The sequence below is a fragment of the Hydractinia symbiolongicarpus genome, chromosome 8 (genome assembly GCF_029227915.1).
Source record: "Hydractinia symbiolongicarpus strain clone_291-10 chromosome 8, HSymV2.1, whole genome shotgun sequence".
In the NCBI taxonomy this organism is placed as follows: Eukaryota; Metazoa; Cnidaria; class Hydrozoa; order Anthoathecata; family Hydractiniidae; genus Hydractinia; species Hydractinia symbiolongicarpus.
The window spans coordinates 22,493,583-22,518,489 of record NC_079882.1 but is presented as its reverse complement, the minus strand read 5'-3'; the positions used below and the strand labels follow the sequence as shown (position 1 = coordinate 22,518,489).

General features: G+C 32.0%; 1 protein-coding gene across 3 annotated transcripts; it reads left to right on the top strand.

Annotated features, from left to right (window-relative positions):
* Positions 1-359: 359 nt before the first annotated feature.
* LOC130655620 (receptor-type tyrosine-protein phosphatase S-like) lies at positions 360-23,813 on the top strand. 3 transcript variants are annotated; one of them, XM_057458391.1, is made up of 26 exons: positions 360-381; positions 1,337-1,390; positions 1,505-1,569; positions 4,226-4,404; positions 4,806-4,943; positions 5,339-5,498; positions 8,372-8,649; positions 8,746-8,884; positions 8,971-9,209; positions 11,618-11,765; positions 11,840-11,943; positions 12,210-12,402; positions 13,877-13,979; positions 14,415-14,661; positions 14,748-14,814; positions 15,317-15,404; positions 15,604-15,776; positions 16,130-16,254; positions 16,836-16,887; positions 17,129-17,258; positions 17,496-17,611; positions 17,694-18,782; positions 18,891-19,219; positions 20,373-20,512; positions 20,640-20,775; positions 22,323-23,813. In XM_057458391.1, exons 3-26 carry the CDS (start codon positions 1,509-1,511, stop codon positions 22,395-22,397), a joined length of 4,509 nt encoding a protein of 1,502 aa, XP_057314374.1. In that variant the 5' UTR covers positions 360-381; positions 1,337-1,390; positions 1,505-1,508; the 3' UTR covers positions 22,398-23,813. The 3 variants fall into 3 exon arrangements, with proteins under 3 accessions (XP_057314374.1, XP_057314375.1, XP_057314376.1); XM_057458392.1 differs by lacking the exons at positions 360-381; positions 1,337-1,390 and having other exon boundaries at positions 1,435-1,569; XM_057458393.1 differs by lacking the exons at positions 360-381; positions 1,337-1,390; positions 1,505-1,569 and adding an exon at positions 3,023-3,143.
* The last annotated feature ends 1,094 nt before the right edge of the window (positions 23,814-24,907 follow it).

The window sequence follows — 24,907 nt, the reverse complement described above, 5'->3', positions numbered from 1 at the left end:
AAAGAAAGCTATGCTTGAAATACATGATTAGTCATTACTTTACTTTGCAGCCTGAACATAGAAGTACATGAAAAAAGTACATAAAAAGTACATAAAAATATAATTTTTATTCGTTTCTACTAATAAAGGTCTGATAGTTACGTAGTGTTTCGATGTCTTTCTTCGTAGCCACATTACGTTCGAGATATTCTTTATACTAATAATAGTATATTATTAACTTGCTTTTATATTATCACAATTATAACTTAATCACTTTCATAATAAGTTTGTCATACCATCACTGTGATGACAAAACAAGTAATTAGCCGAGTAAGTCATTTTATAGAAAAATAATCCACCATCAAAGAAACTTCTCGCCAAAACAATTAAGCATCACATACAGTGAGACATTTAGTTTAAATTTAAGTAAGAGCAAAATGAAAGTATTAATTTTGTTTATCAACAAAAACATGTAATTTGAAAAACAATATATTGTGGAAATGTTTAGTTAACAATGACATGTTTCTGTCGTGACAGAGTTCAAGTTTATTATGAAGTTAACAGTATATTTGTGTAGAGGATGGATAGCTACTTAAGTTTTAGTGCTTAACTGTGGATGTACTGCGTTTCCAAAAAATAAGGAGGAGGTGAATTGGATTACATAACGCATTGAAAGGCGATCGGTGATAGAACCCGAAAAAAGTTTGCAATTGCTGCGATGTTAGAAACATCACTATACCTAGACGACGGTGTTAACAAACTATGCCATTTTTCAAATGCTAAATTGTACTATATTGTGCTATAGTATAATTCTTTCTCAGCCTAGAAGGTATATTGATAAGAGGGTATGTTGTGTATAAAGTCACACACACCGCCAATCTTAAAATCAATGCCATCTTCTCTTAAACTTCCCTCTAATTAACAAACCCCTCCCCTTTACGGTATAACAGCTTTGATTTTGCTTATTAATTATTTGATGTGTATGATTCGAGCATGTTCTACCAATTAATGTTTCAGTTTTTATTATCATCAATCTCCTTGGGGATTGTGTTGTCCGTAGGTGTCAACAATCACTTTCGTACTTTTTCTCCAGGTTCCTCTTTTATCCCCCATTTCTGTCAGTTCGCGTAGAGTTGTATTTGATCAGTCCATTAGATCGTCACTCCATTCTTCAGTAACTTAATTTTATATTTTATACAAATGATGACAAAATCGAACTTTTTGTTATTATTTTAAAAAGTTTTTTTGGATCTATTTAGTTTTGGCTTCTATGCTGCTAAGACGTGATTATTTACATACACCGAATGTTTTACATCAAACTTTGTCAATTAATCCTGCTTATATTTTTTTATTTTAGAGTATGAATAACAAATTAAAGAAATGACAATTTAGTAATACAAATTAGCTGCAGGTAATTATTTATATTTATTTTTCATTTCAGTTTTCATAATTTATTTTCTTATGATCAACTTTCTACGGTACAAATCATTTACCATATATTTAGATTTGATTACATTTATTTTAGAACGATGACGCGCATAGCTTTCAAGTTTTTATTGTGTTGGAATTTTTTTGTTCCTGTGCTAAATGGTAGGAATTTATTATAGTGTAAGGAGATAATGTTCACATCACTTTATCACTTCTTTTCACGATTGATCAATGAACGTTATAGGGATTAGTTATTTTATCAGGCCTTTTCCTGTTTGTTTGTGCTACAAGGGCGAGAATAAATCTTATATAATAATACGCCAGTTCTGTCCGTCTGTGACTTTTTCAAAGTGGATTAATTCTTCATCATTTTCTTTAATAAAGTCTGTTAAACATCGCCCATGAAATTGTTCTGTAATTTACCAAACTTTGACGTTAAAATATTATTTACGTCAAAGGAAAGTATATTAAATTAATGAAGCCATTACAATGCATTTAAAACTTTGAGGCCAAATAACTTGGAAACAAAATGGTGATTTGTCAAAGATATAAAATCTTATACATTTTCTCGATCAGCGTTTGAAAATCTATTCGATGACGGCATTTAATATATAAAATTCTGAAAAAAATGTTTTTTATGGTTTTGCGGGTCTTTGCTGACGTCTGCAAAACTTTTTAAACCCTTCCTTATGCGTTCGTCGAAAACACATAATCCTATACATTTTTCTCATCGGCGTTTTAAGCTCTATACTTTTTAGGCAAAGAGTAAACTAAATTTCGCAAATTTTTTTTTTTTGGATCTGCACTGCTGACGTCAGCTAAACATCTAAAAAACTTATTTTTCAATTGCTCTTTTGCCTAACTGGATTTTTCCACAGGACTTATCGACTAGTCGCCTAAAATAATACAAAGAGTGTGTCCGTCTGTCTGTGACAGGCAAAGTTGATGTTTTCATTTTCCTTTAATGCTGCCGAAAAAAGTTATGTCTCATATGCTAATTGACTAAATAAGCGGCGTGACGAAATAAACAATAATTTAACATCAATTACTTTTATTAAATTAATGAAGCCACTGCAATGCTTTTAAAATTTGAGACCAAATAACTTGAAAACGTGGTGGTGACGTCAGTCATTTTTCTACTGCGTGGGTAACTAGATACCACCAGCAGTCAATTTTGGTATGATTCCCAAACTTGGGATCCCGAATCCGTTTTGGAATGGACTGGTTAGACAATATATGCAGTTCTTAATATTAAATGTCGTGTTCCACACGCAGTCAGAGAGTGAATTCGTCAGAGTTTTTTTGTCGTCAATTAGACTTAGTATTTGGTGCTTCACAGCTGCAAATAGCGCCTGGCGTACACCTTTTGTCGATGCATAAGTCACGAATTTCCATAAAATAATCTTTAAACAAGATATTTTCCCGTTTAAGTTCGGAATTCACGCGAAATAAAAAAGAAGAAGATACTCTTAAGACCGAAGCACACACACTTTACAATTTCATCTGTCATTACAGGCAGTAGTACCACCTAGTGTTTAAATGAAACCGATGTTCAAATCGAAGTTTTGTCTTTTAGTTATTTTGTGGACATATTGCCTGTTTTGCCCTGTTTTAGCTTTCGTCCAAAAAATATCACATCAGGTCTCTGGAAGACGAGGCAGCCTTGCAAAATGCGCTTCACTCAATCCATACACCTGACCCTTAAGGAACATACGCGGCCAAAAAAATCGCTTGAAGTAAGGCATGTTATTCAGTTACTTGGTTAGGCGTCAAACAGCAAAATGTCATATTTTGCCTATACTTCTCCTAGCAATGGGTAACCATGGCAACCAATCAATGAAATTTTTTACTTAATTATGTCGTATTGTCGCATACTATGATCTTCATCAAGTATCTTCAGAAAAGACAATCCTCTGCGGTATATTTTTTTAGGGGAACCGCCTTTAATAAGTGCAGCACAAAATCTCTTTGATTCGGGGTATTTTAAGCTTATTATGATCAGGAGTCGGATTCCACCCTACCTCCATAACTTCGGACAGGCTTGTCCAAATTGAATCAAAATGGCACACTTATAGTACGTCACGAAAGAAACAATAACTTTTTGCTTATTTCAGACCATTTCTGTGACGTCATCGAAAGGTTGAAATCTGCTTAAAATTACATACGATCTGGAATAAATTTTCACATTCTGTTTAAAGTTCTTTTAGTCAAATGAAAGTTGTATAATTTTCCGGTGTTTAAATAGTTCGCGTGAATAAAGGGCAAAAATTGCCCAAAAGTTTGTTTTTTACGATTTCCGCAGGCATTTTTGGCGGTATTACTTGCGAATTGTGTATAAACTAGAAAATATGTTAAGTAACTTTTATTCGGCTGTCAAAAACTAGAGTAATTGAATTTTAAGTGCAACAAGAGATTCTACCTAACGTTAAACGTTTGAAGGGCTTTATAATTGTAAGCGCTCCACAGACTTTAAAAATACCTGCACTAAACGCTCTACTGGACGCTCAACGCGAGTGACCCATTTACTTGTGACTTTTTGACACTGGGTCCCTTTGCTAGTTTCACCCTACCGTTGCTCCTTGTCATGTATATATACTGATGAAAGTCTCTTCTTTGTGTCAAAATTATTAAACTTGTTTAGACAATTTTGTAACAAAATGGCTGCAAAATTAAGGGAAAATTTACTAATTGGACGTATGCAAAATTTGTATGTTATAAGGAGAAAGAAAATGCGGAGTTCTTGGAACGCCTCTCCCCACTTTATCGATTGTACATAGTATTGCCTAGATTACCTCAGTAATATTTTACTTTCGTACAGCATGTACAGATCGCACTCCTCTGGGAATGGCAAATGGATTGATCACTTCCCGTCAATTATCAAGTAGTTCAACATATACTATTGGAAGTTCTGACTTTTCTTTACCGTCGCGTGGAAGACTTTATTCTTCAGGAACATGGTGTAGTCGTCAAGGAAATTATCAATCAGAATGGTTTCAGGTATTGTCAAGATGTCAAAGGGGTTTTAAATATCGCTTAGTTCACTTTTTTATTTAATAAATTAGGTGTCAACATACTTTTAACATCGGGTTTAAACGAATGGGGAGCTCAAGTGATAGATATAATGCGCAAAAATTTGTGACCATCAAGGCGACTATCCAGTTAAATTGATATTTACAATGTACCTGTAGACCAAACAATAGCTCAATATAATGTGCGCAGACTATGTAAAGTGTTTTGACGTGGCTTTGCAAGTGTGTGAAATATTGAAATCTATAGTAACTTTTTCTTCGACTTAAATAACTAACAAACATTTTCTGAAAGAAGAATTAGGAGGTACTAACACTCCATTTATGACAACGTCGATTTCTACATTGTCATTCTTCCTTTTTTCTTTTTAGGTTTCTTTCTATAATCAAACAATAATCAATGGAATTGCTATCCAAGGTGATCCAAATTATGCTTCAAATTTTATATTGGAATTTAGACTAGAATTCTCAAACAATGGGAAAGATTGGGAGGTTTTTCACAACGACAAAGTAAATGTGTACTTTTTTTTGTTCATTGAATAATGATGGAACATTCCACTTGCGACTTTTTTTAATTTTTGACTGGGATCCCAAAGATACTGCGAACATAGAAATCGAATTGACAAATAGCAGTCTCGTGCAATCTTCAAAAGTAAATCCCACAATCCTTTGTTTTCTGAAAATTTCTGCATAGTCGAAAAAAATGCTGTCACTAGCTATGTATATCCTTCTTGTATATAATTGTACAAAATTTTGTATGCCAGTTACCGCAATTAATTGTACTATATTGCGTACCATCTTTTGTTTTAAGTAAAAATGATAAAACGTTCTTTTAGATTTTTTAAAGGAATTTTATTTTTTTTCATAATGTCAGTGCATTTTGTTTGTAAAATTATACATTTCAGAAGTTCACAGGAAATGTTGACAACACCAATGTAGCATACAACTTGTTTACAACATCAATGGTAGCTACCCATGTTCGTTTGTATGCAACACGTGTACACAGAACCGATGATAAAGCTCACACATGTTTGCGAATGGAACTTTATGGTTGCTTAGAGAATGGTAAGTAAAATTGTTGATGTTTTTAAGTAGCAACCTGTTTGCTATTCTTTTACCCTGTGCATATTTATGTCTATATCTGTGTTACCTAATTTACATGGTACATGCAGTGGCAAATCCAGGGTATATCAAGCTAGTCAAGTGGGCATACTTTATATACGTAAGAAACTGCCTGATTATTCTGCGACTTACTTCGTATGACATTTATTAGGGGACACAAAATTCAATTATTTGCTTTAATGCCCCTAAAAGTAGCAGCATATACCGCCCGTAATTCAACTTGACGCACTTGGACCTACTTTCCATTTGGATTTTATAAGCGGTAAATAACATAAATAATAGTAATGCATAATACAACCTTGTAATTTTGATATAAGTCTGTCGAAATACGTCGAGAATATTAAATTAAGGGGCTGCTATATGGGAATTATTTCCTCGGTTAGCGGGGAAATATTTCAGCATGATATAATTTTTACTTTCTGTTTATATGGAAAACTTTTCCTCGAGTGAGAAAACACCATGTGATAACTTTCCATTGTTTATTGTGATAAGATTCTAATTTTTTTTTTTTTTTTTTTGACAATTATGCCGAATCGACATAAATTTATCTCGCCTACCGAGGAAACTTCTGTTCATATTGGAAAATGCATTACCGGCTTACGGAGATCTCGATTATGCGCACCCGAAATCTCGGTAGGCGGTAAATGTTTTTTTCTCATATGAACGCAACTTACTTTTGTTAAAACTTTGTTAACAACCAGAAATCTTGACTTGGTACCATGCTGAAACATTTACCCGGTTTCCGAGAAAAATTTTTCCAAATAAATAGCCCCTAAGGGGTAAAAATGATGCTTTACTTCGTGGTACAGTAATTTTTCGCAACAAAAATAAAATAATAAACAACATATTTACTTTTCTTAGATGAACATATGGTATGTAATTTTTTTTTAATAAACTTCTGGAGGGTTGTAAAGCGTGCAGATAATAAACGAGGTATTTTCACTGATGACTTTATAAAACAAGTGGCCCCAAAATCTCATAAAAATGGCTCGATTTTCTTTATCTTGGCTTTTTATGCATTTTATTAAGGTGGTTTTCCACCAAATAATGTCTAAGTTTCAAGAATTGTCTTTTACCTGTTTTGTGACAGCAAATTCATCTTATAATACCATGGCAAGTAGTGCTTATGACAAATTTCGGTTTTTAATGCGCAATCTGGCACTTTTTGCAAGCAACTGCAAGTATAAGTGCATAGCAACACACATAGCAACAATTTTCCCCTTTTTTAGACAGCTTTCTTGCCCCTCCGTTGATGTTAAATGTTTGGCAATAGCTGGATGATACTTTAGAGCCTCCTCAGACAATTTATGACGTTATGAATATCAAATGTGGTGTTCCACACGCAGTCAGAAAGCTGTCCTAACGATGCACCCTCCGAAGTGAACTCGTCAAAGATTAGTCGTCGTCAATTAGACTTAAGACTTAAGGTCTTAGGTATTTGGTACTTTTTAGGTCGAAATAGTGCTGCCGTACACCTTTTGTCGATCCGTAAGTCAAGAATGTCCATAAAATAATCTTTAAACAATTTTTTTGCCGTTTTATTCAGAATCTATGCGAAGCAAGAATTCTTAAGATCGAAGCACACATGCTTTACAATTTCTTCTGTGGATGCAGGCCTTAGTATTACCTAGTGCTTAAGTGAAACTGATTTTCAAATTGCAGTTTTGTCTTTCACTTATCTTGTCCAGTTTCGCCCGGTTTTAGCCTTTCTTTCGTCCAAGAAAAACCGCATCAGTTGTCTGGGAGACGAGTCAACCTTGCGAAAATGCGTTTCACTCAATCACTACATGTGACCCTTGAGAAACATACGCAGCCAAAAAGACGCTTCAAAAAGCGCATGTTTTTCTGGTTTAACGTCGAGTAGTAAAATGTCATATTTTGCTCCTATTTTACCTAGCAACAGGTAACCATGGCAACCAATCAACTAAATTTTGGAACTGTCTCGTACTATGATATCCTCATTAAATAATTTTATAAAAGGCTATCCTCTGTTATTAAGTAAGCCACCTTAATGCAATTTTTTGCGCTTAGTAAAAAAACGCCCTTTATAGGCCTTGCATAGTTTTAACACTCAACTTTGTAAAAAATTATACTAACTTGTTTAAATTCTTGTATCCACCCCTGTACGTGGTGATAGCTAATATTTGCTGAAGCGAAAATTTCATTTTTATGTCTTCGCCACCACAACAGCAGGTTTACCAGCTTATTTAGTGGAAATCGCCTTTACATACCCAAATACCATTTTCCCTTTTTTGTTACTATGAGTAGGTTTTCTCAACAGAATAATGAAAAAAATCATGTGCATAAAATATAACTTTTGGAATAGTGAATACCACAAATATAGACAAAATGTATACAATTTGTTGCTTTTTAATCATTTGAATTTCATTTATATAGCAATTTTAGCCACTTGAAATTGTTTTAGGAATGGAAAATATTTTTTAACATGTAGATAGTTTCAAGTAAACAGATCAGTCGCGCATTTCAATACTAAAATTAGCAGCAGTAAAAAGCAATTGGGACTCACCCAAAATGAAATTTATATTTTAACTTAATAAAATTTCTTAATTTTTTCTACTATGATACTAGCAAGAATAACATAAAATTGCGTTAGTAATGATACAAAAATTGACACTTAATGATCGATATTGTGAATTTGTATAAATAGAAATTGCATTTCCGCAGCATTCCGGCTGGACTATAATTTTGCGTTATCTTTTAATAAGTTAATAATTCAATTCTTAGATGAAATGTTTAGCTTTGTAGGTTGAATTAAATATATATGCAAAAGAATTACAACTTTTATACTTCTTTAGAAATACTCTTACCACTTGGTATGTCAAGCGGTATCATTAAGGATTCCCAGTTGATTGGACACAATGGACAAAATGCAAAATCAGCGAGATTATTTGTTGCTGGAGAGGGGATGATTCTAGAACGTAGCAATATGTATTTGCAAATTGATTTGATAAAATCAAAAAGAGTTACTGGCATATCCATGCAAGGTTCTCACAAAGAATGGAATAAACAGTTTGTGAAAAAATATATAGTAAGTTATTCAAACGACAGTGACAACTTTACACAGTTACAGCAGGTTAGTATCTGGTATAAAATTCAATTTAATATGTTCTTTTATATATTATGAAACGTTACGTGTTACATATATTCGTGTTGTATACATTATTTTTAGAATTTTTTGGAGAATACAGATTTGGGTGCTGTTTTTGTTTCTATATCGCAGCCCACAACAATGAAATATATTAAAATAACAGCAATAACTTGTGAAAAGAACTGTGGTATGAAGGTTGAAGTTTATGGTTATGACCCAGGTAAATATTTGTATCTTTATCTTCTTCGCGTCAATCCTGGATAGTTTTAGTATCAATAAACTAAGTTACTACCTTTTTTTTTCCAGAATGCTCACAAACGTTGACAGATTTGAATATATCAAAAAAGGATGGCTCATCTGTAACTAATGTGACTATTGACACTCAAGCCGCATGGTGTGCAACTGATGCGTCCGATTATATACACATCAAATTTAACAAACGACTAGCAATCTCTGGAATAATTCTACAAGGAGACTCAAATGAGGATGGTTGGGTGGAGGCATACACAATAAACTATGGCGTATCCACAAACAGAGAAGTCAAGGTTATACCTGTGTTTTTTACTTAAATTTACATCCGCGGTCATCTACAAATTTCGTATGGCATTTTATACCAATATATATGTATTCCAATTAAATATAATTCGTACAAAATCATCTATTATTTGTAAAAAACCAAAATTAATTATACCTTATTTTTTAAATCTCATCAATTTTTTTACGATACGATGTACAACTTTTTATATTATAAATACAAATGTCATGCAAATGTTATGCTCATATGATCTTTGAATAAAGCTTCTTAAGATAAAGAAGCTTAGACAACGCTATTTATTGTTCTAAAATAACCCAAACGAAATTTTATAATCCTTGAACAACGTATTCCGTTCTAAAACTATTAAAAATGGTCGTATAAAGCTTAACAACGTCATTGTTGTATGATGAATGACTTCAGTTAAGTTTGTATCGTTTCTTTAGCTCTTAAACTTTCTTTAACTAGACAACGGTAGCAATAAGTCTCACACAATACAAGAAAAATATTTCTGTAAACTGTTTCTTATTTTTAATAAGATTTAAGTTTGGCTGGCTGAAAATGATGGACAATAGACCTATTTCCATATCCCTTTTCGTCCCGCGGAATATACATACAAACATACCGAATAACATGAAAACGGGATTAGTTATCAGCAAATTTTTAGTTTGCAGAGAAGTAGTGCAGATATTGTTTGTTTACTTGCGATATCTGCAAAATTAATTTGTCTCACAGATTGTTATTAACATTTGGTGATAATATGAGATAATAGCATGTATCAATGGGCCGTTCTAATGCTTTTGTGTATTATTCTTGGTGTTAAGTAAGCTAGGTACTAGCTTTGAATATGATACAAGTAGCTAGCTAGTTGGCTGGCCGCTTACTTCTTCCAAACAAACGTGAAATTTCAAGTTGTTTACTAAAATTGGTGATGTTGGTGGTATATATCCTGTGTCTCCAGTTATTGAGTGTACCTTTTAAACAACATCTGTGAAAATAACATTAGCTAGGCTTACTGACTGTGGTTTTAAAATAGTAGTTGAGTTGACCTTGTTGGTACCTCGTTTATTTTTTTACCAAGTGAGGGTAGTTTGGGAAGTATTTGTAACTCGCATTTTACACCTTTGTGATTTCAGAATTAGGATACTAATTTGACTTGGTGGGGAAAGTTGGACTTTAAACCTCCCTTTTTTAAATCTGCAATACTTTGTCACAATACCACTACCAAAACCCTCTTTATAACTGTGTTAACTATGATTATGTGAAACTGCCAGTTAAAAGCTATAAAAGTCAATATTTTTTTGATGCATTCTTCAAACTTGCATGTAAACAACCAGCATCCCGAAATTTGCTCATAACTAATCTCGTTTTCATGTTATTCTGAATTTCCGCATGCATATTTTGCGGAACTAAATGGATATGGAAATAGGTCTATTGATTCTTTCGGTGCTACATTGTTTCAGAAAAATGGATGTGCAAACACTCACAAAAAACAATCCATGTCCTCAATTACTGAGTTATCATGTTTGACTTCTCTTCGAAACTAAAATCAAACTATATAAGTATTTAGCGCACTGCATTTTAAGGCATCACATAAGCATCTGTAGGCTTAAATTTGGTCAATATTTTTAGCAATGCTAAGCATTATGTGAAGTTTAAGAAAATTTAAGTTTTTATGTTTTTTTTTTTTTGTTGTTGTTTTTTTGAGCAGCTTTTCTTTTTATTCTTTATGTCTGACGTTTAAGTTCTAATTACTGATGTTCAAAATGTAGTTCCAATATTTTTTTCTCAAATAAGCATAATTTAAGCCTACTTATATTCTCGTTATAAGGATATCCCAATAAATGTTTTCGCCGTTAAGCATAACCGAAGCATACTTTAAGTTTAAAAGAAAAAATTTCTTTTCATAAGCATCCTTAAGCTTCATTTTAAAATATTAATTGCTTATAAAAAGATATGTACTAAACTTTTTTGGAAAACTAAGAAAAGCCAATGGCAATGGTATAAATAAATATTTTAATTTTGACATTTAATTATTCCGCATAAATTACATCATGTATACCTGATTGTTAAAGTTTTTGACATGTAATAGGATCTCAAACTATACCAAAGGTAGGGTACTATATGATGGTACTATTGTTTATTCATGTCAAATGCTTTGAATTTGTATTCACCGCTCTGTAACATATTGCAAACTAAAAATTAAAAAGATTCCGTTAAGTTGTGATGGATCCTTTTGTAATGGAATGTGCTAGCCATTATTTTTAGTCACAAAATCAAACCTTGAATCTCATTGTTGTTTTTATTATTGAAAGTTTGTGGTATAATGAACGTTTTAGAATAGTAGTTTTAGAATCTATAAAAGCTTAAAAAATGCTGCTTTTAAAAGTGATTTCAAACTAACTGCTGTTTCTTGTTTAGAATTTAATTGGAGTTAATTCACGCATATCTCCATTATCTGTCAACTGGTTAAATCCTTACATTGTTACAAATTACTTACGCATATTACCAACATCATGCAAGAATAATAAATGCTGTTTGAGATTTCAATTAAAAGGATGTCCCTTAGGTATGAGGAATTTACACATTTCATCTACAATTAAGTTATTTAGCTTTCCCAAAAACTTTAACATTCTGTTTTAGTTCTAGAAAAGCCGCAAACAATAAATGGAAACATGTTGTCTTCAACTATCACATTTACTTGGAAAGCACCATATTCGCATCCTCTCCCTGTCGACAAATATCATGTATGTACCCACGCGCATATTTATTATAGTTTTTACAGTTTATTTGGAGCCTTATCCTTGCTGCAAATTGGTCTGTGTCCCAGGCAAGCAAGTTAGAGAAATACTCTAGTGGAGGAAATATAACATAGTTACAATCGAAGGTGACGGAAAGCCATTCATTAGGATGGAATACACAAGGCCTTTACACCAGCTGTATTAAGTACTTGTTACCTAGAAAAAATGTACTGTATTTCTGTTATAGTTATTATTATATGTTTTGTTCTTAGCTTATCATATCAGCATCTAAGAATTATCCACACCAGCCATTCTTTCAAACCATCAACACTACAACATCAAATTTAAAGTATAGTGTTTCAAATATAAGCTTCGCTGCTGCTAACGTACAGATTAATATTACAGCAGATATTCAAGGTGTAATGACATCAGCTGAACCATTTAACTTTGTAGTGCAACCCAAAGGTAAGTTATAGTGATTAATAACAATATAGCATTAGGAAAACGGTAAAAAGAATTTTTAGGAAATTTGTTGATGGGAAATGTTTAAGGGTTATGAAATAGTCTCGTGGAAAAATCGACTGATCTAAACTTTTTAAAGTTTTATTGCTTTCCGTTCAATAATGTTTTTAGTAATAAATATCATTAAATAGGTAGGGATAAGTATAATGTTTTATAAATAAAAGAGACAACTTTTAAAAAGTGTTTAATACCCGTCAGTTTTCTCTAATATATAATTTTGTAAATTAGGCAAATATTTTTGCAAACATTTTACATTAGGGTGTTAGTTTAATGAAATGTAATGTTAAAGTGATAAATATTGGCATATTTTGCGTATCATCAGAAGGCTATTACCATATAAATGGGGAGATTTTAAAAAGATGGTTTGGAGTTTCTCAATTTTTTTGGTCTGCAAAACCCACCATACGTGGCAACAAATTATAAATACAATTAATATTTTATGCATTTTGACATATACTTAAACTACACAATTTTTTAAGGCAGTTTCTTAATTTTTTAGCAATTTTAGTATTGAAGGATTCTTATTTGTTTCTTAAAACTTAGATTGCATTCAGATAATCTTTTAACATGTACTAGCAATTATTGTTCCATTGGATAGAAACAAGGATTGAAAAAAGTCGCGATTATACAGTAATGTCTTCTTATTTATAACTTAGTTGAAAGCACATGTTTGAAGTGCAAAAAGAAAGGGGGTGATTTTATTGAATTTAGGTAGCTTTATTCAACTCTTTTGGATGTTGCAACTTCTGAAGTTACATGCGTATCTCCGAAACAACTACGCTTCACTAAGAGGAAGTTGCTTTATGTTAAAGTCTGATTAAAATTAGAAGATAGTTTGTCGGCACAATAAAATAGTATCACCTTTAAGTTTAATAGCTAAACTCGCATAGAGCTTTGCCTGCTACACACGTCTCAAAGTTTATATATATATATATATAAATATATGTATAAAGCTTTTTCTGCTAGAATATGGTGTTTCTAGTTTAGACGAGCTATTATGCTGCAATAACTCTTCTCTTTATCAAAGGACAAAATGTTCGTGACAGTAGTTGAAGTATTTCTTGAGAAAATATCTTTAGATTTTATTCTTGCATTTTTAAAGATTTTATCTATTTTTAATATTTCGCAGTGTTGCTTAGTGCTTATCATACACACTAATCGCCAGCAATATCAATTTTCTATTGTTCATCCAGAAGAGCATGTAATTAGTCTTAAAAAATTATTCCCGCAAAATTACTATGATAAAAGCGCACACAATAAAAAAATAGTTTCTTCTTAGTATGTAGGTAAAGTCACATTCCGCAATTTCCTATAATCATCCTGATTTTGTATTGTTGCCAGTCTATTATTGTGTACTTCTTCCTAATACAAGTACATAAAAGAAATCAAGGATATCATTTGGTCTATCTTTTCTTAGATCCACCATCACCTGGGTTAGATAAAAGAGATATTTCTAATAAAACAAACAACGCAACCATGGTCACATTGACTTCTTCATCAGATAGAAATGGACCAATCAGGTAACTTTTATAAATGTTGTGGCAGGTATATTGAAATATATATTTACTTATATAGTGTTTAAAAAACTAAAATACATTTCCAGTTACTTGATCTTTAACCTGAACTCAGTGATTGCAGATTTCCCTGTTGATTGTTTGACACTTAAGGTTTAGCAAATAATACAGGAATTTATACAACTTTATCAATTATTCACGTTAGGATTGCGTATAGACTGATCTGTGTTGAATAAATCTTGAATGTATCGGACTAAGCTCTGAATTCAAACAAACGAATGAGCACAATCCAGTTCTCAGACTAATTTCAGAAATTAAGTCTTACCCTTTCTTTCTTGTGCTGTTGGTTGATGAAAAGGTAGAACAGGTAAAAGAGGAAGATTTCTTTAAACAGCACATCGTACATGGTTCGGAAATTAAAACAACTTTATTTACATCTAGCTACTATGAAATTGTGATATCAACTTCCTCAACGGCCAACCTACCAAACCAGCTAAAAAGTCAAGCCGAATCAGAATTGAAGAATCTAGATTATTTTCTTGCTGCTACTGTTAAAACTGATGATTTGTTAAGTAACAGTATCCAATATACTTTTGTTGAGGGCAAAGAATACATTGCTAGTTTAAATGCAAGAATATCAGCTGTTGGAACATATTACTTGTATGCTCGAGCTGTCATAGATGGAAAGGTAAGTTGTTTACATGTTGTAATGAACAAAAAATAACGATCTCCTTTTCATAATCATGTTAATTCATATTTTAATTTTAATTATAGGATATTGCAAGCTATGGTTTTAACAACGTTAATTATTTTGGGCATTTATCTAAAGAGATTATAATTGGTAAAGTAGTTTTCATATTTTCTATTATTATACTGTTGAAACAAATCCATTTTCTGTTTCATGGAACACACGAGAAAATAATTGTGGTAAGAACACTTAGATCCAAATAAATTAATAAAGTGGATTTTTTGCCACATCCAAACTGTGAAATTTAATTTAGCATGTCAACATTCGAAACAAAATTATACATTTTTATACATCTATTGGTCAAAGACCATCAGCATGATATATTTTTGTTGCCCAATTGTTGCTATTGTTTTTTTAATTCATACTTTATATATTTAATTATCTGTCTGTTTTTTCAATTTCCACGTGTTATTATCTGCACCTAAACGCAGCACCATGATAAAATCAGTTAAAAGATATTTCCTAGACAAAAAGTAAATGTTTTTCTTAAATATCGCCGAAAGGGCCTAGGAAAGTTGTCAAGATTTTTTTATGTTATTTAACGTTATCGTTGTAACGTTCTTTCCTCATTAACGTTTCCATATATATACTTTAGAGCGCAATGCCTTAGGAAGAATTGTGCCTGAGATTGTGAACAGTACAAAGACATCCGTTATGTTGGTGAAAGGACCTGCTACTTTAAAGTAATTCTCGATTTGCCTTCCTTTTATTGTCTTTTCTTGACATGTCTATGTATTACTCTATTGGATTGTTTGCACATTGATTCATAAAGAATTAAAATATTGAATTACGATCATGTCAGATTACTTGTGCGTGTGAGTTTTTAATACCGTTTCTGTTCAACCACATTATTCATGAAATACATGTTCTTTAAAACTTCAGATATCATTATATTATAATCATGAAGGTGAACAAAACAACTGGGCATGTGAAAGAACCAACATTGTACAAACAGAAGGAGTTAAAGACATATGAAACAGCTGATTATAATGAACCTTACATAGCTGGCATATTCAACAAAACACAGTTATTAAAATTGGAGGAATTTATTTTAGGTAACGTTACGTTTGGAATAAGAATTACATTTATTTTACAGGTTATTTTGAGGATCTATTTAAGTTTTTTTCTTCTTACTAAAACTAGAGGTTGAAAATTGTTTTTTCTTTAACTTTCAACATAGCGTTTTATAAGCTTTATTCGTTTAATCAGGAACAATTCTTCTAAAATAAATTTTTGACATAATAAAAACTAAATGTTAAATTTTGATAAATAAAAATATGTTTTAACTTGATTGATTTCGTCATAGCATTTTTCACGACTTATATGTATTTTTTATTTGCCTCTCAATGGTACATTGACTGTTGCGTTTATTCACATGAACTATACAGCTTTAAAACTATTTATTCAGGTGATAATTCAACGTACTTAAAATCAGCAGATACTCTTCGAAGAAGAAGGTCCATACAAGAGTACAGAAATGGACCGTTGACTGTGGGTGAAATATATGTCGTATTTCAAAGACTTCAAGTGATGGTAAATATCGAAATTTTCAATTTAGGCATTTCTAGCAGTTAAAAAAATTTCAGCAAAGGACTTGTAAAATTACGACATCGCTAAATACACCTAAGTCTAATTTCAATGTAGAGTAGAATGGTAACGTTTTTTATACTAGAAATAAGGATTTATTTCATCACTATCTCAGCAATGATAACTCTGTTGCTCCATCAGGACTAAAACGTAGGGGCACTTAATACTTTCTATTTGGCAACTTTTTATCAAAAAGTATTTAAAACTCTACTAATAATACTTTAACAGCCTGATAAGATAGGGTTAAGAGACGCTATTAGGAAAAAGTGTATATACTACGTAAGAAAAAAAAAATAAATATGTCCAAAATTTAAGAAAAAGAAAAAAAAAGCTTCATGTTGGACAAGTAAAAGAAATAACACTACAGGCGATTTTTTTTTACACGCTTATAAGCAAATTCAGGCTGAGATAGGGAAAGCTCGTATAGGGAGGTTTTTATCATATACCATTACACATTACATCACGCAGCGCTAACTTTTCTAAACATTCTAAGAATACCATTTTGTAAGTTTATTTTTTTACATTAGGATGTACTTTATTCTACAGCATGGTCAAAGGAATTTATTGTGCCTAAGATTGGTAAGCAATTTGTAATACATTGCAAAGTAAGTTACGTCTACACACTAGCTTCCGATTGTAACCAGGACAGTTGCTGTAATTCTGGAAAATAAATGTGCAAAAAAATTGCAGAATGAATTTATTGTACACTATACCTCAAGATTGTTTGTTAGGTTGGCTTCCAACTTCCAAAACAATACATGATGCACAAAAACGTTATTCAATGTATGCGCTGTATAATTCATCAACTTCATACGTTTAGATCCAACTCCAAAAGTTGAAAACAATAATGATCCATCTTCATCATCCAATATAGAATTAATAGTAGGTGTTATTGCTGCTGGTGTTGTTGTGGTGATTGTAATGATCCTTGTTCTCATTTTCGTTAGAAGGTAAGTTACTGAATATTTTCAAAAAAGGGTTTTGCGTGCCACTGTACAAGTTATCAAATAGTGCAGAACACCAGTGGTTGAAAATTAACCGCAAATAATCAAAGAACATTTTCAAGTTATTTTGTTTCTAAATATTTTAAATATATATGTTGGAAGAGAGAAAAAAATTTAGATCTATATAGATAGAAAAAATTAATTTGTTTTATTTGGTAACATTTGTTCCCTATTATTATTTAGACGGCGAAAAACGTTAAAGGACAAATCTGTCAATGATAATTCGACTTCCGCTATTGAATTAAAAGGCCATGATGAATTAAAATCACATAACAACGGTTATGAAAGCGAAGATGCAGGTAAAAAAAACCATTTATTTGCTCTATTTTTTTGTGTTGAACATGAAAGTATTTTAAATGTATCTCCGGGTTTTTTCGCTAGGACCGTCACATGAATCTTACTACAATGTTGCAGCAAAACCTAGATTCCCACCTCTTTCCCTTCAAGATTTTTTGTCATTTTATTTGGAACACAATGATAACGTCAGTTCTGATATCGTAAAGCAATTTAAAAGTATTCCAATGGAACATTTATATGACCATGAAGTAGGATCAGAACCTGAAAATAAAGATAAAAATCGTTACTTGAACATCACAGCGTACGACCATACTCGTGTTGTCTTGAAGAAAATTAATGGCAAAGAGACTAGTGATTACATTAATGCAAACTATATTCGGAACTATAATGGACAAGTTGAATATATTGCTGCTCAAGGACCAAAAAAGGGAACAATTTTTGATTTTTGGCGAATGGTTCTTGGTGAAAAACCTTCAGCTATTGTCATGCTTACAAAGATATCAGAAGAGGGCAAACGAAAGTGTGAGCAGTATTGGCCAATAAATAATGGAAAAGAGGTTTTTAATGGCATTGAAGTGGAAGTGATTGACGTACAAGTATATGCTGACTATGTAATTCGTAAAATAAAAGTGTGCTACGAAAATAATAAGCATCAGATTACGCATTTTCACTTTACGTCGTGGCCTGACCACGGTTGTCCAGACTACCCAACGTTGCTGCTAAATTTCTGCTATCGGGTGAGACAGCTTATCCCATATGAAAGTGGGAAGCAACTTCTTGTGCATTGTAGTGCTGGTGTTGGTAGGACTGGATCATACATCATCATTGACGCAATGCTGCACTTGGTTAGAACAAAGCAGCTTGTTGATATATACAACTACTTTGAAAGTATTCGAGAAGATCGTGTGCAAATGGTACAAAGAATTGAACAGTACAAATTTGTTTACAGTGCTATTTACGAAGCGCTATGCTGTGGTAACACTGGAATAATGTCATCAGAATTTCAAACCACTTCCCGAGAATTAATATCAAAAAAGCGTTATGGAAAGTTTCTTCTGGAAAATGAATTTGAGAGTTTAAACAGCGTTAATATACCTTTTCGTGAAGAACATTATAAAGCTGCTTTGTTGGAGAGAAATGCTGCGAAAAACCGATATCCAAATATACTAGCAAGTAAGCACTGATTTATTCACCTTTACTTTCCTATCAAGTTAAGGACAAATTAAAGTATTCAATTTTAGTAATATAATATAACCTATGATCAATTTTCCCTTGCTTAAGGTGATTTGTTTCGAGTGTATGTGCCGCAAACCACAAATTCTACCGATTATATCAACGCTGTCTTTGTTAATGGTTACAAAAAGAAAGATGGTATAATAGCTACGCAAGCACCATTAGTTGACACATTGGGTGATTTTTGGGAGGCTGTCATGGCAAACAATGTGACAACAATTGTAATGTTAAATAGCACTGATGAGAATTATCATAACTATCCATCTTTTTGTCCAGTTGAGGGATCGGAAAAATTTGGCAATCTCACAGTAAACGTTGAATCAAGCACTCGTGTTGGTGATATCAATATGCAGTCCTTCATTATATCAAACAAAAAGGTTTGCAATTTTCTTTCGTACGTATACTTATGTCCTTAAAAAAGGACAAAGCAGATAGAATTGTTGACTAGGATAGGTATGGGTGCTACAAAACGCATAAAATAGTTTAGGATTGCAAAACATGAAATTTATTTATCAGTAATAAATCTTCTACATGATTTGTCCTCTGGTATCATCGTTATTACCAATAAAATATCCACTTCTGTTTTAACAAAAACATTCAATTTATGAAAGCAATATGGACACAAATACCCGTATTAGTTTGTATTAAGCACATTTAACTTTGCATTGTCTTTTACATTTGTATTACAATGTCCCCTCCCGTCTTCTTCCATCAGTAGGTAAGGTTAAACTTCTTCTTATCTGCATGTTGCATGACGCACGTCTTTTTGATCGTAGAACATTGTCTTAGAAACTGTAAAATATTAGTTCTATTATCCGTTAATTTTTGAAGTAATTTACTGCGTAGTAACAAAGAGTTAGTTGATTAAATTTGCCAATACATTTTCTCTGCTAACTCCGATCTGATTGTTTATTTTGACTCCCCAAGTTAGACCAAAGGTTTTGTTGAACAGCATTTCATATCTCCTAATCTAACTTTTTGTTAAATACTTTGATGGATGTTAATTTTACTGTTCTCATGCCAAAACCTGAGTTAAAATAACTTAATGGCAGGAAATGTCACATGGCTAATTAGGTCAGTTTATCACTAAGGAAAATTTGTGTTTCCGAGTCTATCTGCCTCAATAAAGTAGTAAAATAGTAGTAATCGTGACAGAAAACTTGTTTTTAAGTCAAGTTAATTAATACCTTCCGTATAATTTTACTGACGATTTTGTACTTCCCTAATCACATTACCAAAAGCTATGATCTTACCAAATGTCTCATATATTTAGAAATTTGTCAATTGAGATAATTGCATTTATTTGTCTTAGCTAGATCTTTTATCCGTAAAGTAAGAAAAAATAACTTATGCTTTGTCAATTGTTAAACTCTTAGCCATATTGATTCAGACGCTGCTCTTATTACTCACGTTTTAACAGACTTTAACACATTCTATTGTTTTGCTGTCATAGAGATTAATATAAAAAAAACAATCCAGAATTATATAAGCATATAAGCAAGCATACTATCCCACCATTCCTAAATTTAGAATCATCGCAAAGTTAATAAATTGCAATTAAATTGGCCAAACCATGATATTCCTGATTGTAGTTCTTTGCTGACTTTAATTGGTGAAGTCTTAAAGTCGCAACAATCTTATGGAGATGGCACCATATTGGTTACCTGCAGGTAAATATTTTGTTGTCGTTGTCGTCCTTGTTCATGTTTTTGTATTTTGTATTTGTAATGTAAATACCTTCTTTCCCACTTTGCAACGAAAGAACAATGGTGTCATTAAACACTTATGTATTTTCAGTGATGGTGCAAATCGCAGTGGAACTTTCATAGCGTGTATGAATGCATTGGATCAGCTGAAAGTTGAACAACATGTTGATGTTTTTCAAACTGTACGAAGAATGAGATTAGTCAGGCCTGAGTTTGTTGAAAACATAGTAAGTAGTGTTTATTGTCGTGAATAATTAGTTTCTTTGATTGCTGATAAAAAGTGCTGAAACTTGATTAAAGGAATGAATGAATGAATAAACTAACGAACAAATATATCACTTATTACAGTTATATGTTAACCCTATCTGGTATAAGCTGCGTGAGTATAGGGTGACCATAAAATGGCCACTCTAGTCAAATTCTTACAGGAATACCTAAGTGATAAAAGTTAGTTCAGTCGTACTGTAGAATAAAAAATGTATTAGCCGTAATTATTTCGTCATGATTTGCGTAAAGTTTGGTCAGCAATTCTAAAATCCCAAAAAATACCATCACCTATCTAAATCGCTTTTTACAATGTTTTAATTTATATTTTGCTGTATTGCTTTTATTTACTATTAGTTATGTTAAATAAAAATGTTCATTAGCGAATTCCTGCTCAAATATTGTAATTAAAAACATAAACAAAATGTGCAACTTATTTATGCATTGCAAATTTTCAGAAAACAAGTACAAGCTTTTGAAAGTTTACTTTTACCATCAGTGTTATACTGCAAACAGTTGTGTCTGCGTTTTTTGGTAGTTCCTATCAAAGATTTTCAAGACATTTCTTGCAGTTCCCTTTTACATGGTAATTGAAAATGGTGGGTTGAACCACATAACTATTCGCGAATTAGCTCCCCCTCTCGAACATTTTCAATTTTAAAGTATTTGCAATGGTGGTATTAGCAATTTCTATTGACTTTTGGCGTCACGAATTGTGAATTTTCGACTATGTTGGAAAACAAGTATAGCAAATTTTGCATGCGTGTATATTTTCAATTTAAATTAGCGTCATAAAATCATGTTTTAGGAGCATTATGTTCGCAGTGTTTCTAATTTTTTTACTTCTCTGCTGCACCTCAAAGAGAGCATTATGATTTCTAACTGTCTTTGGTACGCTTTTATCCTTATTTCCATGACTTATACAAAAAAAAATCCGATGATTTGATTGGTTAAGGCAGGACTTGGAGCCATATTAACCGGTTTGGGAAGCCATTATTAAAATAGTAACATAAAAACGTAAACAAATAAAAACAATTTTATAGCACACAAAAAATATAAAAGTAGCTCACCTAAAATTCAATTCATATAAACGATGATTCGAATTTGTTTTGTGAACGCACAAACGTTTGAAATGGAATGATCTTAAATGCCAAAGTATAACAATCGAACATGCGTTTTTATTCTTCCTTGGTGGCTTAGGAATAGCATGTTAAAAAATAAATTTTCAAAAGGATTATTTATTTTCAGATAGGTAATAAAACATCCTTGGCACAGACCTCTCAAGCACGGTCTGTACATTTGACCTCGTGCTTTGTATTTAACAGTACAACATCAAAAGCGGTCAGTATCCGTTTAAGAATAATAAATCCATTCTTAAGCGACAAAAAACACTGCTTATGAAAAAATTTAGAAGTGTCTATTTAATTGATTAATGCAGGTTTAATTATGTAAAATTATTTATAAATTGTCATTGTTTTAAGTTATTTATTGTTTTATTTCTTTCTTTTAGCGACAGTATCAGTTTGTTTACACCGTTTTAAACAAATACTTGGATTCGTTTGCAACGTACTCCAACTTCAATTAATTCTCAAAACACATGCATTGCTTCAGAAAGACGACATTACCGTAAGAAATTGACTAATGATGCGCCTTATCTTCATTTAATAATTATGTTTCTTTTGGAACTTTTCGTAAAGCTTAAGCTCTACATAATTATCAAAATTTCGGGACTGCTTCCTCAAAATGTTATTCATAGATTCTGCATAGTTTGAAAGGCATATACTTGCAAAATGTTATGGAATTGTTCACATGAACGGTCCTTTATAATTAGCACTTTTTGAGGGGTGTCAATTAATAATTTCTTCCTTTCAGTTTTTTTCAACAGGAAGGAGCTCTCATTCGAATTTAGCCTTATTTTAAGTTTGCAAAGTTTACACAATTCTTTATATTAGCTACACAAAGTTTGAGCGGAAGTTTAAAGTTCATAGTTTCTGTCTTCTGCAGAATCAACTGTTGGTTACATATTCTCCAAAATTATTTCTGCTTATCATTTTTTTAAGAAACTTTCACTTTTAGTTTTTGAACATACTTTGTTTTGTTCATTTACAATCTCTGTTTCTGCCTTTTTTATTCGCTTTTAGCTGAGCTTAATCACAGAAACAGTTCTGTTTAAAAGAATTTGATTTTTTTTTCGTTAAAAAAGGGTAACGGGTAACTAAGGTTTTATTCGTATTAAAATTGCGCACTTTGGTAAATAATTTTGAGTTGTTCTTTGTTGTAGTAATTAGTTGTTATTATTTAAACATTTTCGGTGTAATAAAGAGGTGTCGGAACCAATTCTTGGGATATGAAATTTTTGTTTTTGTCAAAGTTTCAGAACTGGTTTAACTGGAGGGTTTTCTCAAACAAAAATGTCTAGATCCTTTCTTGTAGCTACTACATGTTTCGCTTCGCACGCCTTTGGCTTTAATGAGTCATGGGTTATCCCATTTTATCGGTTTACCAGAACAAATTATCGCATTGCCCAGATTGGTAATTTGAAATTTATCCATTTCTATTTTAAGATTATTTTTTATTTTATATTTAAAATTTTTGATACGTATTTTAATATTCTTTTTTGTATTTGCTAAGAATGCACCTAGATTTATATTGTTTGTACAAACTTTGATACTACAGATAGCCGCCGCTTAACTCGAACATACAAGATAAAAATGTCGTATAATCCTGAGTGCTCAACAAGTATTTGAAAACGAAAGCTTGTGTTGACAAAAGGTGAAAGACGAAAAATAACAAGCTTGGAAATTTTCCATCGATAACATTTAAAAGGCTTTAAAAAATTGGCTTATCATTGAGAACGGGAATGTTTTGAGTTGTTTGGTATTCGATTAAAGCAGCGGTTACTCTAAGCTATATATTTTGTAAAATGCACACATTCAGGAATAAAATTTTTTCAGGAAGAGCAGTTTACTACAACTGCATTTTAATTTAAATTACAACGGTAGATTTCGTTATTTTCTATCCATCGCTCAATGTGAATCTGCAAAAAAAACCTTTTACCTGTTCTATATCATATACCTCAAGGATAAAGCAAACATGTTTTCCAAAATTTGTTAAAGATGTTGGAGTCAAATTGCGAAAGCATTTTATGGATTATACATGACCAGCTAATATTTACCAATCTTCGCGAACTTTTGTACATGCGCCCGCATTCTTGTAAGTAAAAAACAGAATCATACATGGTAAAATTTTTACTACGCAACAATATGGAGATAAATGAATACATAGATAATTTCATTGTCAGTGAGCATGTCAAATTATAAATGTACACAATGTGCCCTTCTCTAAGTTGATCAATTTTGTTACAAAGATACCTTAAAAATCATGTTCATCACAATTAGGTTACGCTAGATGTGGCAGTGAGGGACAAATGTCTTTTTTATGAACTAATTTCTCTCAAATATGGACAAAAATTCCATCAGTTAAACAGTAGAGATCATTGTGAATGCACAATCAAAACGATTGTGCAGGGCCCTTTTGTGAATGTGGTGCTTTAAGACTAATGCAAAGGAATTAGCGTAAAAGTAGTTTTGTATTAACTATGCTCCCTGACTTAAGGCTTTTTTAAGACTTTTCCAATAAATTGATGGATATTGACGTATAATAAACACTGCGCACCTAACACACCGCAGCCAGTAGGCTAAGTGCGCAGTGTTTAAATTGCGCTTGTTGCACTCTCTAACACTTCCGCTTTACGGAAAAGTTAACGCCTGGGTAAGCCCTAAAATTTGAACAAGTTGGCCCCGTTGACGTCATCAATAATTATTATGAGTTTGCATCAAACCAAATAGTCTGTTGTGAACATTGATAACTTGAAATTACGTGAACCTTGAATACAAATCACCTATATAATTATTTGCGTGAACGAACTTTAATGTCAATATATTATGTGGATCTCGCAGATTTATTAATGTTAATTATGTACAAAAATGCACTAAACTGTTGAGCATGTATTTATTTAATTGCAGATAATACACACAAATAGATAAAAAAAAATAGATGCTCAACATCATTTTACTTTGCCCGATAATGGAAGAA

Excerpts from the sequence above, each read along its gene's own strand:
- LOC130655620 (XM_057458391.1), top strand. The coding sequence starts at position 1,509 with ATGACGCGCATAGCTTTCAAGTTTTTATTGTGTTGGAATTTTTTTGTT. Across the intron at positions 16,888-17,128 it reads ATTTATTGTGCCTAAGATTG|ATCCAACTCCAAAAGTTGAA; the intron begins GTAAGCAATTTG and ends TCATACGTTTAG. Across the intron at positions 20,513-20,639 it reads ACCATATTGGTTACCTGCAG|TGATGGTGCAAATCGCAGTG; the intron begins GTAAATATTTTG and ends ATGTATTTTCAG.